The 25441-nt window shown below is 44.7% G+C and overlaps 1 protein-coding gene across 1 annotated transcript in view; it reads left to right on the plus strand.

The window, feature by feature from the left end:
* DDHD1 (DDHD domain containing 1) overlaps positions 1-25441 on the plus strand; it is a 66918-nt gene that overhangs the window by 29069 nt on the left and 12408 nt on the right. The window contains exons 5-7 of the mRNA XM_059475022.1: positions 12180-12286; positions 12580-12686; positions 24124-24386. Of these exons, the coding sequence (XP_059331005.1) occupies positions 12180-12286; positions 12580-12686; positions 24124-24386 (477 nt within the window). The remainder of the gene's footprint in view (positions 1-12179; positions 12287-12579; positions 12687-24123; positions 24387-25441) is intronic.

A 25441-nucleotide genomic window follows, 5' to 3' on the forward strand; every position in this document is an offset into this window, starting at 1 on the left:
CCCTCCCTTTTAATTTTTAATTCTTACAGAATTTAGGGGTTTTTCTTTCCCGTTGTTTCTTTCATCTTTCAATGTCTAATTTCATTTATCAGCACACCTAAAGTTTATTTGCAAAAGCAAATATCTTTTTCCATTCATCAATCAGTGGAGAATCCCTCCCATTGTTTCATTTATCTCCCAGTGCTGGTTTTATCTACCAGCACACCCACAGCTTGTTTGGAAAGACAAATTCATTATTCCTCTCAGGACAAGGTGGGAATTGGACTTGCTGACTTTTGAAAGGATTCTGTGTGAAATCCTGGCTCCTGTTGTTGGTGACTTTGCTGAGCAGGGAGAGGTTCCTCATTTGGGGAATGTTGTTCCTCAGTGGTACCTGGGTGAATTCAGTGAATTCAGCAGCAACTGGGAAGGAACTGAGAGAACATTTTTGATTAAGTGGTATGGGAAAGTTAATTTTTGAATGGAATCTCTCAGAGCTGGATGTTGGGATGCTGGAAAAGCAAATTCACCTGGGTGAATTCAGTGTGTAACAACTGGGAAGGAGCTGAGCAGAACATTTTTGATTAAGTGGCATGGGAAAGTTAATTTTTGAATGGAATCTCTCAGAGCTGGGTGTTGGGATGCTGGAAAAGCAAATTCACCTGGGTGAATTCAGTGTGTAACAACTGGGAAGGAGCTGAGCAGAACATTTTTGATTAAGTGGTATGGGAAAGTTAATTTTTGAATGGAGTCTCTCAGAGCTGGGTGTTGGGATGGTGGGCAAGCAAATTGCATCCTGTGAAAGAGGGGGAATGGGGAGACACAGGAATGTTGTCATTCCCAGCAGGACAGGAGCCCTCCATGGATGAAGCTCTTGCTGTGAGACTGCTCATGGAGTTCTCTGCACAGAGCCTGGCTGAAAGGCAAAATGTGGCCAAAAAGGCTGTGGAATCTCTTCACTGGATGTGTTTTGGTTTGCAGATGGCTCTGGGGAATGATATTTCCCAGAGCTGTGGCTGCTCCATTCCTGGCAGTGTTCAAGGCCAGGTTTGGGCCCTGGTTTAGTGGGTGGCATCCTCACTCGTGCCAGGGGTTGGACCTTTGTGATCTTTAAGTCCTTTCCAACCCAAAGCAATCTGTGATTTTATGCACCTGACAAGATGGGTTTGAATCCTAGAAAAATCACCAAGTGCTGATGGCAGCTGTGTGGGGGACAAGGTGGCACTGAGGAATCCCTCATTAGCTGGAAGAGGAGGCTCAAAAGTTGTTAATTACAGATCTGGATGGTGTGTCCCAAATAGCTCCAGGTTCCCTCAGCGCTGACAAACCCAGTGGCTCCCGTGGGAAGAGCTGGGATTGCTGGGATTTTGTGTTGGGAGCTTTGTCACCCTCCCTTTGTCACTCTGTGCCATGGTGTCATCAGCCTCTTGTGTCCCCACAGCTCTTGGTGCCACTCCAGCCTCCTCTGGGGTGCCAGGGTAAACCTTTTGATGTCACTTGTGTGTCATTTGTCACCTCAGAGCCCCAGCCTGCAGCTCCCCACCCCTGTCCTGCCACTTCACTGCTCTGTTATTCACTTTGTTTAAGAGCCAGCAATGCAAAGTTGAGAGAAAAAGGATCCACAGCCCTTGGCTCAAAGTTAGTCACCAAAATCAATGTAAAAACTTCAATTTTTGTGGGATGGAATTACACAGAACGCACATAGCCTCAGTGTAAGCTGCTCTTTTAACAGTGACCAGAAATAAAGCTTCAGCCTTGGAATCATTAAATTTTTCTGCTTTATCTTTCTCCCTCCTCCATTTTCCATAGATACAGGGTGGATTAACTTCAGCTCAGGTCACAGTGCAGAGATGTTCATTCATTCCATAAGTCCTGCTCTAATTGGCAGCCCTGCATATGAAATACTTTCTCAAAAAGGGACACAAGACTTTATGTGCTTCAATAAATCTCACTCCCATCCTCAAGAAATACCAGACAGCACTGCATAGCCTTTTAAAATGCTAATTATTGGCATAAATTGTGCATTCTGCACAAAATTTGCAAATTAAAGCATAATTTCAGATTGAAGTATCTTTATTTTTTCTTTCCCTTTTTTTTTTTTTTTTTTCAAATAACAACTTAAAACTTATCAGTGAGGAACATCCCATATGTTGCAGGGAGAGATTTCAGAAGGAATGTCTGCCAAGCTCTCACAAGCCATACTGGCACTTTCTGTTAGCACCTTCATCCATGATATTTTTGTGCTGTTTGGTTTTTGGGGTGGTTTTTTACCAGCTTTTCCATTAGGGACACACTGGTGCCTTTTGAAGAAGAAAATTAATAAGGAAAAGTAATTTTTGACCATCTAAATCAAAACTAAGGAGGGAAGATGTCAGTGGGGGTTTTTTTTTGCCTTTTGAATGCACATTTTTTAGTAGCAAACCTGCAGCTGGACCCCACCAGAGCTCATTTGACGCATTCTGTTCTCAGGTTCCCACCTTGAGCAGAAGCTGGTGCAGCTCCCAGGGTGCTGCTGCATCATTAGGCAGATCCTGCTGGTTACAGAGCTGAAAACAGAGACCCCTTGTCCAGGGAAATTCCAAATTATCCCTGCTAATTTCATTAAGGACTGCAGCTCAACCTCCTCGTTAGCCTGGCTGGATGCTGTGGTTGCAGGGTGTCCTGTGAGTAGGTAAATGGAAAAGATGCATCTTGTGGATGCTTGGATGAGCAGGTCTGTGGTGGATGTGACATAATTTTATTTTTTCCGTGGTAGTTAAACACATTTATTATCTAAATGTAGCACAGCAGCTGGTGCAACAAGCTGCTCCTGTCAGCTCTGATGTTCCCTGGGACTCTCTGGGAAGAGACAGCCCCTCCTCCAGGCTGGAGCAGAGATTCAGCTGCCCCAGCAGGAGCTCTGAGCTCTCTTGGTACCACAGGGATGCTTCTGTAAGGGAGAAGGCTTTATAATCTGTATTTCTGCCTCATACAAATCAAGGTATTGTGGCAGAACGTACTTTATTGGAGGGGGCTTTATTTGCCCTCAGAATCCTGGAATTCTTGGTTTGTGATGAGGCAGAGTGTTGGCTTTAAAATAAATCTCTTTGGGATGTCTTTGTACTGTACACACTCACATGTTGTTATTTGGAATGGATTTTTTTTTTTCATGGAAGTTGATCTGTGTTTTTGTTGAATTTGTGGAGGGAGAGATGTTGTTGCACATATTGAGTGTTGGTTCTACCACCCAAACCCATCAATAAGATGAAGAGGAAGGTAAAGAAGGACTAGCTTCTGTCTTTAAACTTAGAACTTCTGTCTTGTTTTATATCTATTACTGTATTTTAAAACTTTAAATTTTTTACCTTGTGATATTACACACTTCTATTCAAACTACAAACTTTTAATTTTAGTGCTATTTATTAATTTTGGAAGTTTCTCCACAGCCTCAGGTCAGTGCAGTGTTCTCTTGGGGGGTCAGAGCCTGTCAGCACAGAAAGTCTGAAATTCTCAGCATCCAGAACTCCAACGTCTGAGTGTAATTTGGAGTCATGGAATGGTTTGGGTTGGAAGGGAGCTTAAAACTCATCTCATTCCTTTGGCAGGGACACCTCCCACTGTCCCAGGCTGCTCCAAGCCCTGTCCAGCCTGGCCTTGGGCACATCCAGGGGCAGCCACAGCTTCTCTGGGTGTTCCAGCCCAGCCAGGAATTCCCAGTTCCCAATCTCCCACCCATCTCTGCCCTCTGGCACTGGGAGCCATTCCCTGTGTCCTGTCCCTCCATCCCTTGTCCCCAGTCCCTCTGCAGCTCTTCTGAAGGTTTTTCAATGTCACATTTTTCACCCAAACCTACTCTTCTCCAGGCTGAGCAATCCCAGCTCTCCCAGGAGAGCTGCTCCATCCCTCTTGAGATCATCTTGGTGGCTTCCTCTGCCTATCTAGGAATGTTCTTCTCCATGTTCTCAACCTTCTTTTCAAATCTCCTGTTGTTTCACCTTGTCACACCTTAGGCAGGGCTCAGACCTTTAGGCTGGGCTAAATTTCATCATCTCCTGTGCTTGGGGAATGAGGGCAGTGACTCTGCTGTGCTTTTCCAGAGCAGCTGCAGTTTTGTGTCACTTCTGGGCTGCTCTCAGCTGAAGCTGGGCTCTGCCTCTGTCTGAATCTCCTGTTTGGATTCCAAAATCACATTTGTCTGTGCTGCTCTTCACAGCCCAAAAATTGCTGTCTGCACAAGCACCAGCATCTTGGCCTAATCACCAATTACATTTTTATTGCAAGTCCCATTAGAAAGCATTTTAATTGTGGATTATCATTAGGATAATTACTTTGGAATAGCTGTTTTGGTACATTTCCATTGCTATGCAAGCCTGGGCAGAGCCTCTCAGAAGCCTTTCACTGCATTAATGTGTGCTGCTAGAATCTCAAATGAAGATTTTCCTGTAAAATCTTTTCTATAATATGAGCTGTTCAGGTATTTGGTAGCTTTATGTTCCATTTAAATCCTCGCATTGCATTAAATACATATTAAATGCTTGTTTTTCATCCTTTGGTGCAGGAAATAAGCACCCAGCTGGTAAACATTGCCTTACAGGTTTCAACTTGAGCCTGTCTTGCAAGAGAAGTTCAGGCCAAGAGGTAAAAGGTGATAGTTAGGGCATGAACTGCTTTTGGAGCAGCTTGTTTTGTGTGTTTTTATTACCTAACTCATGGCTGGGTGTTGGGCAGGAGCTGTAGCAGCCTGCTCAGGGTTTGGGTGTATCCCCAGGGCTGTTCCTATTCCCAACCTCCCCAAATCCCTTGTTTAGCCTTTTCCCTGCTCACACCATCCCAGCTGTAAGCTGGATCACTCCAGTTGGTGTAAAAAAGTGGGATTTTATCTGGATCCTAGTCCTTCTTCACCTTCTTCTTCATGGGTTTGGGTGGTAGAACCAACACTCAAGATCTGGAAGGTGCAGGGAGTGGGTGCAGTGGGTTGGGAGGGGACAGGGAGTGCAGTGCTCTGTGCCAGAGCAGGGCAAAGCCTTCCTGCCCTTTGGAAAGCAGTGCTGGAGGAGATTATGGAGAACCTGAACCTCCCAGGATCCTGTGATCGACCAACAAAGCACCTTCAGTGCCTCTGATGGTGCAAAATCCTGTTGTTCTTCAGAAGGATGGAGTGTGGATCCCAGCTGGGCTGGCAAACACCCCAAAATCTTCAGGAAAGGACAGGAAAAGGTGACTGGACAGGTGTTGGCTGTCACCCTGAAACCCCTCTATGTTATTGATGAGTGATGGGATGCCATGAAGTGTTTCAGGCCAGGCTGGGGGGGCTTGGACCATCCCGGTTTGATGCAAGGTGTCCCTGCCTGTGGGAGCCAGGTGGAACTGGATGGGCTTTAAAGCCCCTTCCAAGCCAAACCCAAACTCAGGGATTTGCATCCTGGAGTTGCCATCTCTCCTCTGGAGCGGGATGAGTCTGTGTGTGTTGTGGAGCAGCGATTTCACAGCAATTTTCACAGCAGTTTTCAGAGAGCAGCAGTGGCAGAACATGCCTTGGGTCTTGAGTTGCTCTTTGATAGCTGCCCGTAGGGAGAGTGGAGTTGGCATTTCTGCAGCTGAGCTTTGGGAACAGCCTCTCCCTCCCATTTCCTCATCTCTCAGCACAGCTCCACTTCCACTGCTCACTTCAGCTCAGCAAACTGAGCCCAGGCCAGCCCTGAATTTCCTCAATAAAGTGCTATTATTTCCTCAAGGAGGCAGTGAGTGCTGCCTGCCACTGACATATTTTCTGAAAAATCCCTTTGCCAGGATTTTTCTCCTGAGAAGCCTCAGAAAAGAAATGTAAACAATAATTATCTGATGGCTGTGGAATGTGGTCTGGAGATGGTTTGCCAACAGGTGCATCTTTGATTGGTCTCATGTGGTTGTTTTTACTTCACGATCAATCCCAGCCAGTTGTGTCAGGCTCTCTGAGTCTGTCACGGCTTTTTTTTTTATCATCATTCCTTTCTAGCCTTCTGATGAAATCCTTTCTTCTATTTTTTTAGCAGGTTTTAATATAGCATTTTTAATATAATATATATCATAAAATAATAAATCAGCCTTCTGAAACATGGAGTCAAGATTCCCATCTCTTCCCTCATCCTGAGGACCCACAAACACCACAAGAGCTGCCCTCCCTTTGAGGGAGCTCCAGGGGGGTGAGAGCAGCTGGGGAATGGTTCAGAGCATCATTCCCCAGTTCTGTGAGCAAAATCCAGGAATGGATCCACATGGCTTTGCAGGGAAGAGTCAGAGTTGAGGTGGTTTTTTTTCAGGGAACATCCCATAGCTCTGTCTCTTGGAGTCAGTGTGGTGGGATAAAGGGTTGTGACTTTAAGCTGACACAAAGAGGAGGTTTAGATGAAATATTAGGAGGAAGTTCCTCACTGTGAGGATGGTGAGGGCCCTGGAACTGAGGAAGAGGATGCTCAGGTGGCTGCCCCTGGATCCCTGGAATGTCCAAGGCCAGGTTGGACAGGGCTTGGAGCAGCCTGGGATGGTGGAATGGTCCCTGCCCATGGCAGGAGGTGGAGCTGGATGGGCTTTGAGGTCCCTCCCAACCCACACCATTCTGGAATTCAGTGATTTTATTGAAATCAGGAGTTCAGAGTAAGAAGCTGTCACATTTAAGGCTTAAAGACAATTCCCTGTTTCTCTCTTATGGATCATCTGACTGAAGGGAATCTGCAAAGATAACTTGGAATTAAGATGAATGGTTTCTTCAAGCTTTCAGCAGTTTGCTCTGTTAACATCAGCATCATTCTGCAAAATTTGGGAAGCAGCTGAAGCTAAATCAGTTTGCAGCTCCCGTTTTTAATGGAGTATTTGTAAATCCTACACAAATGTAGTAGCGTGAGATTAAAAACAACCCCTCAGTAATAATTCTAAATATGCTAACATACCTCTGGAATATTCTCAATTTAAGCAAGGATGTATATCTGTGAAAATATGGGTTTGTTATTTATTATTTTAATCAGAGAAAGGCAGCCAGGCACAATTTATTCATGGTGTATATCAAAGTACCTATTTTCAGGCCATTACTTCTTGCATGGAAAATAGCAATGTGTCAGAATTCTTTCAAGGTGTGCATTGAGTCTGTGCATGAGTGGGTTTTCTTCTTAGAAAAACCATAAATTAGAGTTGTTTCCTTGTGTTTCAATGCATAGCTTCAAGTAATTGTTGCTCTGGGGTGACTATTTCAGCATGCATTTGTATCAGGTGAATTCTCTCCCTGTTTAGATGAGGATTTATGGCTTCAGTTGGTGTTAATTTAACAAGTGAGTAGAGGGATTTGTCATCTAATAAAAATCTTTAAAGAAATTTATTTTGAAGAGCCAGAAGAAGAAAAAAAAATTAATAACCTCGTCTTTATAGCAGAAGAGATGAGCAGGTATGTGTGGTGGGGGATTGTGTCTGTAGCTGCATTGCCTGGAAATTACACCCAATTTTCTTCAGAGTTTCTGTCAAACTGCTGATCAGAATCCGTGGGGGATGTGGTGCAGTGCCTCTGGCTGGGTTGCCCTGGGGATTTCAGTGACTGCTGGGAGATAATGAGAGGGTGGAAGTGCAGCTCTGACAGCCTGTGACACCCAGGGGAGACAGGTGACAGAAATGGCTCGAAACAGAGCTTGTGTGCACTTGGACCTGGATGAGGAGTCTAAGGAAAAAAAAAACAACATTTCCTTAAAGTTTGGAGTTGGGTTTTCTCATGGAGCTGAGTGCTTCTGTTGGGGCAGGATTATTCCAGCAGGAAAAAAGCTCCAGGAGAGCTGGAGAGGGACTGGGGACAAGGGATGGAGGGACAGGAGCCAGGGAATGGCTGCCAGTGCCAGAGGGCAGGGATGGGTGGGAGATTGGGAATTGGGAATTCCTGGCTGGGCTGGAATTGCCAGAGATGCTGTGGCTGCCCCTGGATCCCTGGAAATGTCCAAGGCCAGGCTGGACAGGGCTTGGAGCAAACTGGGACAGTGATGGTGTCCCTGCCATGGCAGGGGGTGACACTGGATGATTTTTAAAGTCATTTCCAAATCAAACCCTTCTGGGATTTTACAAATTTGGGACTGTTGTGCTGGACCACAGCTGGAGAACCTCAACTTCCCCTGAGTAAAATCAGCCTTTACATTTCCTGGATGAGGACACAAAGCCACCTCAGTTTTTAGGTGGGGAGACCTGGAGCTTTTCCCAAAAGATTTGCCAGAATTGCAAGACCACATTATTTTCTCCAAACTCCTGTTTCTTGCTTTGACTTTTATTTTTAAAAACTCTCTGTGTCAGTTTGTGAACAGCTTTAGTAAGAACTGAACCCTTTCAAAGAGCAGAAAGCTCTGTAGTTGCTGTATTTAAAGATTTAAAGGTTTAGGGATGTCTAACAGCTGTTCCTCCACAATATTTCCTATTGTGGAGGAACATATATAATGTTTATATAAAATATCTATATAATATTTCCTAATCAGCTTCTAGTGATAATAATAAATAATTCTATAATAAATATATAATAAATATTATAATAATATAAATAATTCGATAATAAATATATCATGAATATTATAATATAAATAATTATGTAATGAATTATAAATCTATAAATATTAGTATTATATGAATTGTTAATAGCATAAATATTATGTTGATATAAATAATTATATAATAAATAATGGGTGGTTTTTCCTGCTCTGTTAGGTACAGGTTATTTACCATTTTCTTCACCTCAAGTAGTTGTTGTGGTGTAAAATTTTGTGTTTTGTTCAGACAGTATTCCTGTGCTTTTACTGCTTTTAATCTGAGCAGCTTTAATTTGAGGTTGGCTAATTTCCTTCTAAACTTTACTGTTTCTGAATTCCTCATTGCTGGTGTCAAACTTTAACCCCAGCCTGCAGCTGCAGTGGGATGGGGAGGAGAGCTGGGAAAAGGTAAAACCCATGGGTTGAGATGAGAACTGAATAATCATAATCATAATCATAATCATAATCATAATCATAATCATAATATCCAGAAATAAGTCTGGGTCTGGCCATATCCCCCCCAATTTCTTGTGCAGCTCCTTGTTGGCAGAGCACAAGGTACTGAAAAATCCCTGATTTAGGGAGAGCACAACCAAAACAACCAAAATATCAACATTATCCTCATCCTAAATCCAAATTGGTACCAACTACCAGGAAAGAAATTAACTTTATCCCAGCCAAAACCACCTCCTTCATGCAGACAAAGTGAGGCTGACTTGGCAATACCAAGGAACTGGGGGCGTTTTCAAAAATCTCCTTTATTTTGCTCACTCAGGGACTCCAGGAATGTTCATCTATTCACTGGAATTTTATCTTCTTTATAATCAAGGATTTCCATGCTGAATTTGGACTCTCACATGTCCTGTTGTGTGTTGGGGAGGCAGGGAGGGTTTTGTGCCCGGCAAGGATGGCTCAGCTCAGGCCTTGAATCAGCCCTGATTTAAGCACATCCTCCTGCTGAATTATTTTCTCCCTTATCACGGGAAGGATATTCTGCTTTATTTAAACCTTTGCCATCTCTTTGGACAAGAATCCAGGAGATTAGGAGTGCAGTCACACCAGGCTCTAAAAATAGAGATGCTGAGCAGTTGCATTTCTTGGCTGTTTGCACAGGCCTGCAGCGACTGCAAAAAGGATGTACAGGATGCTACTTCCCTTTCCCCCTTTTTTTTCTCCTTTTCCCCCTTTTTTTATTTCCTTTCCCTCTTTTTTCCCCCTTCCCCTTTTTTCCTCCCTTCCCCCTTTTATTTCTCCCCTTCCCCCCTTTTTCTCTCCCTCCCTTTTTTTCTTCCCTTGTTTTTTTTCCCTTTTCTTTTTTTCCTTCCCCCTTTTCTTCCCCCTTTCTTTTCTCTTTCCCCTTTTTTCTTCCCCTTTTTTTCTCACTTCCCTTTATTTCCTTCCCCCTTTCCCTTTTCTTTCCCTTTTCTTTCCCTTTTCTTTCCCTTTTCTTTCCCTTTTCTTGCCCTTTTCTTGCCCTTTTCTTGCCCTTTTCTTGCCCTTTTCTTGCCCTTTTCTTGCCCTTTTCTTTCCCTTTCCTCTCCCTTTCCTCTCCCTTTTCCTCTTCTCTCTTTTATTCCTTTCTCCTTTTTCCCCCCTTTTCCCATTTCGTTTCCCTTCTCCCTTTTTTTTCTCCCCATTCCTCCTTTGGTTTTCTTTTCTTTCATCAGAAAATAAATATCAGTGATGGAAAAGTGTTTTCACTGCTTCTCTCCAAAATGTGGTACATGATTAATCTGCTTTTTTAGTAGCATCATGAACTTTTCCTGGGGAAAAAAAAAAAAATTAAAATTTTTTAAAAAGGGAAAGGAGAAGAGATAATTGTAGATTTTTTTTTTTCCCCAAACCATTGACTTTCATAGCATTTCCTACCTTCTCAGAACAGGGTTTGGGCAGAGTTATCCATATGGGATTTTTGGGTAGCTCAGGATTGCCCAGCACATGGAGCAGCTGAAGCAATTCCTGTCCCAGGTGTTGGCAGTGATTTATCCTCACCTGTCTCACTTCTCCTGAAGGACAGAGGAGCATTAATGCACCCATGGAAAGTGCCTCAGCTCAGGGATTAAAGTCATTAAAAATCATTTGGCCGGGTGGAAGTGCAGGTGGAAGGTTAATGTCATTGTTCCTTTGGTTGTAGAATTAATTAAAAGGGGGTTGCTTTGGTAATAGGGGGGAAAACACATTGAAACACTGAAATAAAAAATTGATGCTTGGAACTGGGAACTTGGATTTGGTTTGTTGTGCTCATCTTCAAAAATAGGGATGCTGTTGGGGCCAGGATTGAGGTAAAGGAAAGAAAGGAAAATAAAACATTTCCTTGCTTTGGATGATGAGTGACTGTAGTGGTTTTGGTTTGTTAATTGGAGATTTTTTGGTTAATGTACTAATGAGTGTGGTGGGTTTGGTGTTGGTTAATTATCAGTGTGCTTAATAGAAGGCACTCATTTACTTCTTGTTGTGAGGTAGGACTGGGAGACAAGTAAAGTAGGTTAAAACTTTAAAAGACTGTAAAGAAATATTTTTTACTAGGAATTAAAAGAAAGAGTAATAAGAATTAGAACAAATTACTAACAATATTAGTAATATAGAATTGGAACAAAACCTTTAGGATACTTCTCCTCCTCCTGCAACCTTTTCTTTGTTAATGATAATGTAAAGAAATAAAACTTAAAATTTTACTCAGTTTACTACCTCTAAAATAATCTTTCTTTGGTTAGGGGGAGAAGTCCCTCTTGTAAATGTCATGGAGACTTCTCTACAAGAAAATAGTTCTTTTGTGGTTCTTAATTTTTACACGTCACAGCTGCTTGGGGAAATCTGTTATTGTGAAATCTTTCCTATTTTTCACAAGCTTTTTTTTTGCAGTTGTGTTTATGGGTTATGCTAACGTTTCAGTACTGTTTTAAAGATGAGCTGTTCAAAAGTAAAGATTCTCATGATTTATAGAATGCCTGGATATTTTATATTTTGTCTGATTTCTTGCTGCTTTTCCTTTTTCAATGATGGGTTTTTCACACAACACAAATAAATATTTTTTTTAAATAACATAACTTACCATTATTCCCATTTTCCCCCAGAGAAGGTCAGAGATACTTTGGGGTTGAGATATTTTAAGTTTTTCTCATCTCTTGGGAGAGGTGCAGCAATGTTCATGTTCAGATATGCTGTAAAAATGCAAAATCTTTTAAAAGCCTCTCCATCTGCTCCTGCAAGTTAAAACACTCACAAGTGATCCTGTTTCTCACCCTTGGAGCTCTCCAGCCTTCCAATTCACTATGCAAAATTAAAATAAAACTCTGCTCTTTCAAGCCAAATTTTTAAGAGTTTTCTTTGTGTTTAAAAGCGCGGAATTGTTTTCCTTCTGTGCTGATCAAGTGGTTGATTTCAGTGGATTCTGGATTTCAAAGCAGAGGTGAAATTCTTAATTTTCTATTTTCTGATTTTCTAATTATTTTCTAATTTTCTAATCCTTACCTTTCCTATTCAGCCCCAAACCCACCAGGATTAACAGAAACCTTTGAATTTTATTTATGTGGATTATGTTAAGCCCATGCTGCGATACATCCAGACTCTTTTGAGCATGCAGTGCACAGAATTTTTTTCATTCTATGAGAATTTAAGCATTTCATAATAAAAGCTTGAAATTGAGGGAATTCCAAGAGTAGTCTGTACAGGAAAACATTCATTTCTTTGTTGTAGGATGCGAGATACAGCAAGAAAAGTGGAAGAAAAATATTTTTCCAACCTTGCAACGCACGTGGAATTCCTTCCAGTGGAGTGGAGATCAAAGCTGACCCTCGATGGAGGTACAGGCCTCAGTTCTTGTGCTCCTCCAGCAGCTGCAGAATTCTCCCCAGAAATCTCATCTGTGCTCTCTGCTTGTGCTTTTCCTTTGGTTTTGTTTGCACAACTTTGAACATTCCCATCCCTGGCAGTGCCCAAGGCCAGGTTGGGCATTGGGGCTTGGAGCAGCCTGGGATAGAGGAAGGTGTCCCTGCCCATGAATGATCTTTAAGGTCCCTTCCAACCCAAATCACCCCATTATTCTGTTTTCTCATTCTCCTGGATGTAATTTAATTCATTTTCTTTATTTTCCCAGACACTGTGGACTCCATAACCCCGGATAAAGTGCGGGGTTTGAGGGACATGCTCAACAGCAGTGCCATGGACATCATGTACTACACCAGCCCTCTCTACAGGGATGAGGTGAGTGAGGAAAACTGCTTTTTGTGTGAATTCACCAGAGCAGGGCACAGAGGCTGAAAAAATGTGGATTTGGGAGTGTCAGGGAAGCTCCCCTCTAAGGAAAACCTTTGTAAAAGGTGTTAACACTTTGTAGGTGTGTCAAAAGGAAAAAAAATTAAAAGGAGAAGAGATAATTGTAGAAAATGTTGGGGGGGTTTTTTTTGTTTTTTTCCCCAAACCACTGACTTTCATAGCCTTTCCTACCTTCTCAGAACAGAGTTATCCATATGGGATTTGTGGGTAGCTCAGGATTGCCCAGCACGTGGAGCAGCTGAAGCAGTTCCTGTCCCAGGTGGTGGCAGTGATTTATCCTCACCTGTCTCACTCCTCCTGAAGGACAGAGGAGAAGAAAGACAACAAAAAGCACAATCCATGTCATTTATTCAAAGATGTCTAAAATGGGTCTGTATCAACAGCTGAGAAATGGGAAGGGCTTTAATGCTGTTCTCCTTAATTTCTGCATATCTAGAAGTCCGTAGAGCTCAGGTTCTTTTTACCTCTGACAAAATCCATGGGTATTTGTCACTTTATTTCTGCTGTTTCTGGGGACAGATGGGATGGCAAACGTGCCCAGTCTGGTTGCATTTGTGTGCACTTGCCTTGCAGGGACACCAAAATGATCCCCAGTTAATCACTTTATCAGGGGGCTCTTCATATCCTGGGTGCTCCCATCCCACCCTGACCCATCTTGTAGGTCTTGAGTGACCCCATTAACCAGAGGAGAAAAACCAGGAATGTGATTATAAATTATAGTGGCCTGTAAATAATGATAAGGCTTGAATAAATGATAATAACCTCAATAAATGAAGCAGCCCATAAAAAATGGACAGTGCTTCACCCCAGTATCATCCCTGGTATTTCACAACTACTGGAAAAGCCCTCTGGGGCTGTTTTAGGATTAATTTCTGTAGGAATTGCAGCTTTTTCCTGTGTTTGCTGTGTTATATATGGAGTTGTGTTAATCCTTTTGCAGCCTTGGTGCCCTGAGCATGTTTAGACTGGGGTAAGGTCACCTTACCCCAGTCCTACCTGGATATTTAATGTCAAATTAGGTGTGTTTAAGTCCTTTAGACTGGCAACACAATTTTCAAGCCAAAATCTGTACCTCCCTTCCTGCTCAGTGATGCACAATTCATTGATCAGGGCTCTCCACTGTCTCTCAGCTTTCCCTGCCTGTTGTGTACCTGAAGCCAACACAGATTTTTGTGGCAAGCCATGGAAATCTCTCTGGCAGCTTGAGAACAGATATTTTTCTAACTGCATTAGATGCTTGGCATGTCTGTGGACATCTTATAGGAAATGGATTAGTGAATAAAGTTCAGGTGTGCTGGCCAGCAGTGCATGAAAATTTAATTCATTGCTCAGTAGAATTGCAGTTTTACAGGTTCATCACCATCCCCTGGGTGTGAGAACTGACATAGGAGGAGCATGATTAGATCTGATTACAAAATACCAAGTTGGTTTTATTCATCAAATCAAATTAATTTCCTTGAAGTGTTGGCAGCAGTACACTCAAGTTACTCTTCCTTATCCCATTTTATTTTCTGTGACCTAACTTTGCAGAGTTTAACACTACAGTGTCAGTTCTGGATGGTTTTCCCACCTTCAGTGTGTTTTTCTTGTGTCACTTTGCTCCTTCCAGCTCGGAGATGAGCCTTGGCTTTGAGGATTCACACATTGCTCAGAATTCATGTCCCTGCTCACTGCTTTATCACCCCAACACAATTCTGTGTGTACCCTGGGCACTCCAAGTGCTTTCCACACAGAAATCCTCAAAGGATCTCAAAAGGGGATTATTTTATTAAACTTTCCTTTGCCTCTGGGAAATAAACTGAGGAAAGTGGTGAAGAGTGGAGCTGCCATTCAGCTGATGGCTCTCAGAATCCCAGCCTGGTTTGGGTTGGAAGGGATCTGAAAAATCATCTCATTCCAACCCCCTGCCATGGCAGGGACACCTTCCACCATCCCAGGCTGCTCCAAGGTCCATCCAGGCTGGCCTGGGACACTTCCAGGGGTCCAGGGGCAGCCACAGCTGCTCTGGGCAACCTTCAGCCTTCACAGAGCACAATTCCCAATCTCCCACACCCATCCCTGCCCTCTGGCACTGGGAGCCATTCCCTGGCTCCTGTCCCTCCATGCCTTGTCCCCAGTCCCTCTGCAGCTCTCCTGGAGCCCCTTCAGGCCCTGCCAGGGGCTCTGAGCTCTCCCTGGAGCCTTCTCCTCTCCAGGGCAGCACCCCCAGCTCTCCCAGCCTGGCTCCAGCCCTGGAGCAGCTCCATGGCCTCTCCAGCAGCTCCTCCTGATGCTGGCAGCCCCAGAGCTGGCAGAGCATTCCAAGGGTCCTCCAGTGACCAGGTCACTCCTGGCAAGGACAGAATCCTCTCCCTGCTCCCCTGAGTGCCAGTGGGACAGCTCAGGACCCTGTTGGCATTTTGGGCTGTGGGCACCCAGGGCACAATGCTGGGATGTGGCATTTTCAGGGTCCCCCATCGTGGGGAGGAGTGATGAATCTGACTCCATGTTCTTAGAAGGCTAATTTATTGTTTTATGGTGTTATATTAAAGAATGCTATACTAAACTATACTAAAGAATATAGAAAGGATACAGACAGGAGGCTTAACAAGATAATAATGAAAAACCCGTGACTCTCCCCAGAGTCCTGACACAGCTGGCTGTGATCAGTCATTAAGTAAAAACAATTCACATGTTGGATAAACAATCTCCAACAGCATTCCAAAGCAGCAAAACACAGGAGAAGCAAATGATAAAATACTGTTTTCCTTTTCCTCTGAGGCTTGTCAGCTTCCCAGGAGAGAAATCCTCAGCAAAGGATTTTTTAGAAAATGTGATAGTGATTCTTGGATGGGAATTTTCTTTCCCCTTTCAAGGATTTTCCCCACTTAGGAGTATCACAACTTCTCCTTTTAAGCTCCTGAGCACTCTTTAGGCAGCTCATGAAGGGTTTGCAAGTGGCAGCCCCTGTGTCCCACCAGGGGAAGGTGTCACTGTCACTTGAAGAGCACAGAGCTGTCCCAGGGCACTGCATTGCCCATTTGAGCCCCCCAGAGCGTTTGGGTGCCCCCCTCTCTGATTTCAGGTATTGTTTCTTCTCCAGTGAGGCAGGAGAATATCCAAAAGGTGCCTCTGACTGCTGGCATGTGATGTGATACCAGGCAGCATTAATAATTCAGCACAGCCCCCTGAACATCCCAGTCAGATTCAGCTGGGCTGGTTTTGTGGCAGAGAATTCTGCTGTGTCCTCCTCTCTACCAAATCCCTCTTCAAACATTACCCAGATGTAAGAAAAAAACAATAAATTGATATTGTGATGCACACAGGCCTATTTCTAAATGAAGAATCATTTCACATTCTGCCCCTGACCTCGCTGGTCCATCTGTGGTAACACAATCTTGGGTTTTAGTGTCCTCACTGGGGCACTTGGTTTCACATCTGTGTCACTGGAGCTTCATATTGCTTTAATAATAAATGCTTGCAGCAGAGATTAGAAAGACTAATTGTTGCATAGTAAATGCAGAGTTGTCACCTTCATTATACTGTTAAGTGCCTTTTTTTTTACTGATCTTCCCTGTACTTACTTGCAGGCTAATTGTAAATCTGTGAATTATTGATACATGGCTTGGCAGAAAATGCCTTTAGTGCAGAATAAATATAATTTACATTCATCATCCAAAGATTTCTAAGGATTTAGTGCAAATATTGGAGAATATTTAGTGCAAAAAGTGGAGAAACTTCACTGTCCACCTTAGAATCATGGAATAGTTTATGTTGGAAAGGAAATTAGGGATAATCTCATTCCAACTAGACATCTTATTGCTCAGAGTCCTGACCTTGGACTGGCTTCATGATTTACCCTTATACACAAATTTAAAAGGAGAATTAATGACTAACCTCTTGAAATTTGGGACAAGTATTAACTTTTAGCAGAGCTTTCATCCCTTTGGGTTGTTTTGCAGTGGAAATACCATTCTGTTGTGCACTCCTTTCAGCAATAAAAGACAACTGGTTCAGGTGTGTTTGAAAACAATATGGGAAGCAGGGAATTTTAAGCTGAGGCTGTTTCAAGACTGGTTTTGCATATCCTGTTGAACCCAATAGTGAAGGAGCTGCTTGGCTGGTTTAATTAATTTGATTGCCCTTGAATGTGTTCTCAGCTTTACAAAGTCATTGGTTAGTGGCTGTGCCTGAACCTAAACTTCATCTTGAGCACAGTGACTTGTTAGAAATGGGTTGGACTCAGCTTTTCAGCACAAGAGGGGTCCTGGGAGAGGCTCAGGCAGCTCCACAGATCCTTTTCCCGTGCCATCCCTGAGACAGAGCCCTTCCCATCTGTTCCCACAGCCACAGCTCGTTCTGGCCTCTCATCTGTTGTTGTGACACTCCTCTGGCATCCACCCGTGATTCCATCAGGGAATGTGACAACTGTTGTCCCCTTGGGGATCAGCAGCCTCACCAGCTCTGCTGGCACCTTCTCCTGGGCCACGTGGAGCAAAAACTCCTCAGCTTTGCTTTCCCAATCCCCCCTTGGCTTTCAAGGAGCCTCTTCCCCCTCCAGCTGGCTCACACTCCTGCTGGCTGAATTTCAAAGGAGTTTGCACTTTCTCCTCGAGTTCTCTTGACATTTGGGATGAGCTGCTTGCAGGGCTCACTGTTCCTCAGATCTCCTTCGCATTCCTTCCCCACAAAGCTGCAGAAGCAGTCCTGCTCTTCAGGCTGCAGAGGGTGCACAGCTCAGGCGTGCTGCACTCCCTTTCCATGGGTACCTGTCTCTTGTTTTTATTTTTCTTCAAACTGTTGGTGTGGGAAGATTGTTTAATGGGTGAGGATCCTGTGGAGACAGCGCAGAGAAAGGAGCAGCACTCAAGCTCTGTGTTACTGCTGTGCTCAGGTGCCAGCAGGGCTTTTCTGCTCCCTCTTTTCTTGGGGAAAAAAACCTCATTTTTTGGATATTGAGAGGAGAATGTAATTTTCTACACTGATAATTTTGAAAACCCCCTTCAGTCCCAACAATCTGCCCCTAAAATGGAGCAGGGGATGGAGTTCTGGATCTTCTTGGTGTGTGTCCAGGGGCTGTTTGTCCACACACACATCCCAATTTCCTTCTGCTTTGCCAGGAACATGCTATCCATGCTTATTTATGCTGTGTCTTCAAGGCTGCTTTCCCTCAGAGGAGGGTGAACAGCAGCTTGGGATGCTGGAATTTAGAGGTTGAACAGCTGTTTGGGGTGCTGGTGCTGGAAATTAGGGGTTGAAGAGCTGTTTGGGGTGCTGGTGCTGGAATTTAGAAGTTGAACATCTGTTTGGGATGTTGGTACTGGAAATTAGAGGTTGAACATCTGTTTGGGATGTTGGTACTGGAAATTAGAGGTTGAACATCTGTTTGGGATGTTGGTACTGGAAATTAGAGGTTGAACATCTGTTTGGGCTGTTGGTGCTGGAATTCAGAGGTTTGGATTTTTCCAGCCCAGCATGGGATGCTGTTAATGCTCTGCAGAAAAGGGCAGCAGCTCTGGATGTCTCACTGCTTCCACAATTTCTTGTTCCCATCATGATCCAGCAGTTCAGGAGGTGTTAAAATAGATGATTCTGCTGCCCTTTTTATCAGTGTTCTTGAGCCTGAGGTGACAGGGACGTGTCACCTGATTCCCTCCCTTTACAAAACCCAGGCCTGTGCCAATTCAGGATTCCTGAATGGAGGGGATAAGCTGTTATTTTTTGATTTCTTGGAAGCCATGTGCCAGCCAGGCACATAACTGGGAAAGCAAAGGGCATTCTTGGCCTCATCAAGCCCAGCCTCCTGCTCCTTGGTCAGTTTTTGGCTTTCCCTGGAATTGCATGGCCCCCAAGCCAGCTGCCCATGGATGTGCATTCCTTCCTCTGCCTTTAATTTGGTTTCTGAAGGGCAGAGAGCTTCTAACCTCATTCAATCTGAATGTGAGCTGCTGCCTTTTGAGCAAGTTGATCCTGCAGGCTTGAGTTTCCTGCAAGGAGGATTTATTGGCAAAACTTCAGCTGATAGAGAGAGATAATCTCAGAATGGGTTGGTTTGGAAGGGATCTTAAATCCCATCTCATTCCAAACCCGTGCCATGGGCAGGGACACCTTCCTACCATCCCAGGCTGCTCCAGCTTGGCCTTGGGCATTTCCAGGGATCCAGGGGCAGCCACAGCTGCTCTGGGCACCCAGAGCCAGGAATTCCTTCCCAATATCCCATCTATATCCCCTCTATCAGTGGGAAGCCATTCCCCCTTGTCCTTTCACTCCAGGCCCTTTCTTGGAAATATTTCAGTGTCCTCAGGCTGATGGAAAATGAGGGCCAGCTGGGAGGATGGGATTTGATGCAGCTTTTCTGGAAGAAATAGGAATTGTTCCCTTTGTTGCAGTGTTTGATCTGCTCAGAAACAGATAAAGGTGCTGCATTTCCCTGCTCCCTCTGGAGGAGCAGAGCAGCTGACAGGGAAAACATCAGCTCAATCCACTGCTGCCTCATTGATTCTTCTGGGAGGTGTTTGAGCTTGTTTAGTCTGTGGGAGAAGCCTTAGGAGGTGGTGAAATGGCTTGGGCTGATGCCTCATGTTTTAGATTTTGTATTTTTCACATTCTGTGCTGCTTTAGTGTGAGGGTCTGAGGGGATATTCAGGGATGGTGAGCTCTGTGCACAGAGCAGGGAGACAAAACAATTCCTGCTCCAGCTGGGCACCAAGGACAAATGACCCAAACCTCAGCCCCAGAGCACAAACCCCATGGGCTGGAGAGAGAAAAACAAGCAGGGTGGGACTGCAGGGCTAAAGCTGGAATGGGACAATGAACTGCAAGGTGCAAATGGAGCAGAACTGATCCCAGGGACAGAGCCCGTGCCCGGCCGTGCATTTTGGGGCCATTTTGGTTCATCTTGGGTGCAGCCCTGGCTGGGCTCTGGTGCTGCCCAAGGTGGATGCATGGAGGAGATGCTTTGAATGAATCCCTGCTTTATTCTGGAACTCCATCCAGCCTCTGCTGTAGGGCAGCCTGCACAAGGCATCAGTTTCTGGTGACCCAGATGGGACCAAAGCCACAATCCCTGGCTTAGGGAACTCAAGGAACCTCCAGGCTTTTTGTAAGGAAAGCCCTATGGAGACCTGGGATGAAAAAGCAGCTCTACTGCTCCATGCCATTGGGATGGAAAAGCAGTCCCCAAAATGAGCTGGGAACTGGGAGGGAGGATGGAAGAGGGGAGCTGCAAAGAGAGAAAGGAGTCTGGTCTTGCTGCATTCCACTGTTCCCACCATTCCTGGGATTTTTGGGTGATTCCTGCAGAACCAGCAGGTGCTTCCCAAGCACAGTAGACCCCATGGAGCAGCAGGTGCTGAGGTTTGGGGCTGGCAGGGCAATCAGTGAGAAAAGGGCTGATTTCAGCAGGAATTCCTTGGATGGAGCTGCAGTGGAGCAGGAGAAGCTTTCAGCAAGCTCAGGATGGGGCACCATTACCTGTAACCCAACCATGAGGTGCAGAATGGAGCAGCCACTTGGATATCCTGGGTTTGGGAGGCTGGGAAGGGATTTGTTTTATTTTTGGGTTTTTTTTTTTTTTTTTTTTTTTTTTTTTTTTTTAATTTAACAGTGAACCTTTACTTAAGACCCTTTAGAGGGAGTAGAAAGACAAGCTGTGCATGAAAAGATCAGCTCTTTAAAAATTTATTACAGTGATGCCATTTAGGAGAGAAAGTTTGATAGGCAGTCTGATTTTTCATGTTTAAATCCTACCAAAAGATTCATTGATTTTAGGCAATGTAAAGTGGTTTTAGAAGTATTTCTACATGGACTTTTAGGACCTACCAAGCTGTAACTACAAAAGGTTTGAAAGCAGTTCATGTTGCATTTACTGCACTAAAACCCTCTTCAAACTTTTCTTTCACAAGTTGGAATATTTTATGCTTCTTAAGACTAAGAAAGCAAATCAGGATTAAATCATAGACTGGCTTGGATTGGAAGGGACCTTAAACATCATCCCCCAATAAATATTACCTCAGCTTCATATACTGCTTAACCAAGCAGGTTTTAAGCTGGGACTTTAAATGAATATTCATTTTTGTTTCAGTTCCTTTTATTTTTCTCCTTTTTTCCCCCCTTACTCTGCAGCACAAAGGTTCAGTTTCTAATCTTAGGGCTGGCACAGGACTGCTGGCAGGACACCAACCTGCATAAGTGCTCACTGCAGGTGCAGGGCTCCTGGTTTTGGCAGAGCAGCAAACCAGACCATTCCCAGGGCCTGGAATTCTGGAGCCCTTCCCAGAGCAGATCTTCCACTCCACAATTACCTGGGGGTTCTGGAGTTTAGGAATTGTCTTCATCAGATGATTTGGTTGAATTCAGGGCTTGGATTCTGGTCTGCAAAATTGCAAATGTGCACCTATTTGGAAAATATTTTTTTAGTTATATCCATGTTTGTGCTGAACTTCCCAGTAACAGCAAGTTTTTAGTGAGGAGGAGGATTAAAAACAGGGCTGGACTCAGTTTTCAACCTGGATTTTGCAAGAAATGTTCTGTTTTATGTTTGCAAGATCAGATCTTTATAATAGAAATGCCACGATGCCAGAAGATAATTTACCTATTCCTGGCAGGAATCCCCAAACACTTTGATTTCAACTGGCTCTTGCTATTTTGCTCTGGATTTTAGTCAAAACCTTTTTAAATGGAGAGGATACCAGCCAGCCGCAGCTCATCCTGACTGACATTTCCAGCTCCAGCTCTGCCTGTTCGTGTGTGGAATTTTGTGCCCAGACTCTGTGTAGACCCAAATGGAAGAAGAGGCAGCACCACAGTCAAAAATACTTGAAAATGGGTGTTTTGCTACTCCTTTCTGCAAGCTGCTGCAGGGCTCTGGTAATCATCTCCCCGTGCTGCAGGCACAGCGTTTGTTGTGTGGATTCTCACTCAGTAAAATGTGTATCAAACACTGGCACTTCTGGTGCCATTCATATTTATATTCAGTAATGACTCAGGCTCTTGAAAAATCATGCTGAAATTATATGTTCCATGGCTTTAATTTCCTCTTGCTAACAAGGGAATGATTTGCACTCTCTTGTTTGTCCTCCTCCCTGCCACAGCCTGGAAGCATTGCTCGGTTTCCATCCTGAGTTTCACAGGCAAAGCTGGATTTTTTTTGTTTGTTTTTGTTTGGTTTGGGGATGTTTGGGTTGGGTTTTTTTTGTTGGGTTTTTGTTTGTTTGTTGGGGTGTTTTTTTTGTTGGCTTGTTTGTTTTATTGGTTGGTTTGGGGGTTTTTTTTGTCTTGATTTTTTTGTTGGTTTTGGGTTTTTTGTGGTTTTTTGGTTGGTTGGTTTTTGTTGTTGTTTGTTTGTTTTTTGTTGGCCAGTTCCCAAATCTCATGGTTTCCAGTGTTTCTCTCTAAAATACTTCATGGGAAGCTGTACCTTTTTATCCTACAGGGTTGGGTTTGGGCAGATAAGCTTCTCAGAGACTCCATGAACATAGGACCAACATTTGTATATTTATTTATTCCTGTAGTACTCTAGGATTGGTCTGTGATGTTTAAGAACCATGTTGCACTCCTGCTTTTCCCCCAGAATCCCTCCAGGAAACCTATAACCAGAAAACTGGTTTTTTAAACATTGTTTAAGTCAAATGTTCAAATTCTGCCTCTGTTTGTCTCTTTTTTTGTCTTTTTTAGTTCCTGTGTCATCATCTTACCTGAGATGAGGCTTTTCATTTTTTAGCAGCATTGTTTCAGTCTGATTCCTTGGGAATACTTTCCAACAGGTGCAGGTCTAGGAAGGGAAGGAGGAGAGGAAGATGCCTCTCCTTTCAGCCAGGCACTGGGGAGAAGAAGGAAAAGCCTGATGAGTTCAAGCCTGTTTTACTGAGACCCAAAAGCAATTTGAGGATATTTTCCCAGAACCCATCCAGGCTCTCACTGCAGTCTGAGCACATCCATTTGAGTGGATTTCTCTCTTCCCCGTCCCCTGTTGCTCACAGGGATGAAGGGAGAAGAGGGGATATGAGCTGTTTAGTAGGGTGATGCCAAGGTTATGGCAGAGATGTGAGTTTGATGCCTCGGGTTTTAGTTTTTATATTTTTCACATTCTGTGCTGCTTTAGTGTGTGGGTCTGGGCTTCATTTAGGGGATGGTGAGCTCTGTGCACAGAGGCCAGCTGGGAGGATGGGATTTGATGCAGCTTTTCTGGAAGAAATAGGAATTGTTCCCTTTGTTGCAGTGTTTGATCTGCTCAGAAACAGATAAAGGTGCTGCATTTCCCTGCTCCCTCTGGAGGAGCAGAGCAGCTGACAGGGAAAACATCAGCTCAATCCACTGCTGCCTCATTGATTCTTCTGGGAGGTGTTTGAGCTTGTTTAGTCTGTGGGAGAAGCCTTAGGAGGTGGTGAAATGGCTTGGGCTGATGCCTCATGTTTTAGATTTTGTATTTTTCACATTCTATGCTGCTTTAGTGTGAGGGTCTGGGCTCCATATTCAGGGATGGTGAGCTCTGTGCACAGAGCAGGGAGACAAAACAATTCCTGCTCCAGCTGGGCACCAAGGACAAATGACCCAAATCTCAGCCCAGGAGCACAAACCCCGTGGGCTGGAGAGAGAAAAACAAGCAGGGTGGGACTGCAGGGGCTAAAGCTGGAATGGGACAATGAACTGCAAGGTGCAAATGGAGCAGAACTGATCCCAGGGACAGAGCCCGTGCCCGGCCGTGCATTTTGGGGCCATTTTGGTTGATCTTGGGTGCAGCCCTGGCTGGGCTCTGGTGCTGCCCAAGGTGGATGCATGGAGGAGATGCTTTGAATGAATCCCTGCTTTATTCTGGAGCTCCATCCAGCCTCTGCTCTAGGACAGCCTGCACAAGGCATCAGGTTGATTCCAGGTCATGTGTGGCTCAGGCTCCTTCCATCCTCCTTAAATTAAAAAAAGAGCTGAACCTTGATACAAGAGGAATGCTCTTGTGCTCAGTGCTGCAGAAAATGGAATAGAATCCAGCAAGAAGGGAAATGCCACTGTGCCAACAATCACTGGTGTGCCAGTGAGAACCGGGTGTTGCTCACCTCAGAGTGTTCTGTTCAGTACTCAAAGCACAGCTTGAAGTGTTTGAACTGTTGAAGTGTTTAATTTATTGAAGTGTTTATTTCAATTTAATGCCTTGGGCAGTGCAGCAGTTTTAGGGTCACCACATGTCCTGTGTGGTGGCTCTGGAGGGAGGGATGAGCTTCTGGAGCCAGTGACCATCAGCCAGGCAGTTCCTGCTGGCCATGGGCTTGAGCTCATCTTCCCAGCCTGATTTAACAGCCATGGGTCAGTGTGGGGTGGGAACATTCCTGAACATCAACAGGAGCAGCAAGATGTGGATACTAAACCCTGTGTCCTCTCCCTCTTGGCACAGCTGGTGAAGGGGCTGCAGCAGGAGCTGAACCGTCTCTACTCCCTGTTCTGCTCCCGGAACCCCGAGTTCGAGGAGAAGGGAGGGAAGGTCTCCATCGTGTCCCACTCCCTGGGCTGTGTCATCACCTATGACATCATGACTGGCTGGAATCCAGTCAGGCTCTATGAGCAGCTGCTGCAGAAGGAGGAGGAGGAGCTGGAGGAGAGTTGGATGAGCTACGAGGAGCGGCGTCTGCTGGAGGAGCTTTACCTGACCAAGCAACGGTAATGTCCCCACTGCCAGGGATCAGGGGAGATAACACAGCCCTGGAGATACCCTCTGGGTGTTTCCAGAGCCCTCCAGGGCTGCTATCTTTGGTGGTTGGTGTTCTGCTGGGGCTGGGTGATAATGCTAAACACAGCACTGGGAGCTCTGAATCCACACTGGCCCATGGAGCGGTTTGGGTTGGAAGGGACCTTCAAGATCATCCAGCTCCAACCCCCCTGCCCTGAGCAGGGACACTTTCCGCTATCCCAGGTTGCTCCCAAGCCTCATCCAACCTGTCCTTGGATACTTTCAGGGCTGGGGATGTTGTGGTGCTGTGAGGCACCCATTGGAGAATCTAAAATTAGCATCCTCAGTCGTTCAAGTGGGAGATGACAAATGATGAATCACAGGCTTTGGTTCCTGCCTGAAACCAATCTGAGTATTGGTGGTTCTTGGGAAGCATTAATTTAGCAGCAGCCCTGCTGTGGTGGCAGTCAGGATGTGTCTCACCAGGGATGGGTGCAGGATGTCTCTGTCAGCTGCAGGGCTGGACTCAGTGAAGGATTTCTGAGAAAAGGGAAGTTTAGAAGCCAAATGAAGTGTTGCAGTGATAAGATGACCCTTCAGGCCTGTCACAAACATATAATCAGGGAGAAATGGCCACTTTCGCACTCTGCTCCTGCTCCTTAGGCATCTCCTGAAGTGCTTCCACAGAATTCCCAAGTGTCATTTGACAACTGGCACTTCTGCACAGAGTGAGTGGCTGTCCCTTCAGTGTGAAGTGATGGGAAATAGACTCCTGACATCCTGTAACTTCTAGAATTCACTGGCACTGGGAACAGTTCTACCCATCCATATGTCTGCTTCACATTGTAGCTGCTTTTTTAATTCAGGCCAGCTAGAAAAGCAGGTGAACAAGCTTTTTTTCGTGGAGGTTTAAAGGGTGGGACACCATCCTCCAGAAATTCCACCTCCATACAGAACTCCATAATGCCCAGACCATTTCCTGGGGCTTTGTTGTTGTCTGGGGGGGGGGGTTTAAAACAAAATAAAGCAGGTGATTTGGCTGCAA

This window comes from Ammospiza nelsoni, chromosome 6, assembly GCF_027579445.1.
Source record: "Ammospiza nelsoni isolate bAmmNel1 chromosome 6, bAmmNel1.pri, whole genome shotgun sequence".
Classification (NCBI taxonomy): Eukaryota; Metazoa; Chordata; class Aves; order Passeriformes; family Passerellidae; genus Ammospiza; species Ammospiza nelsoni.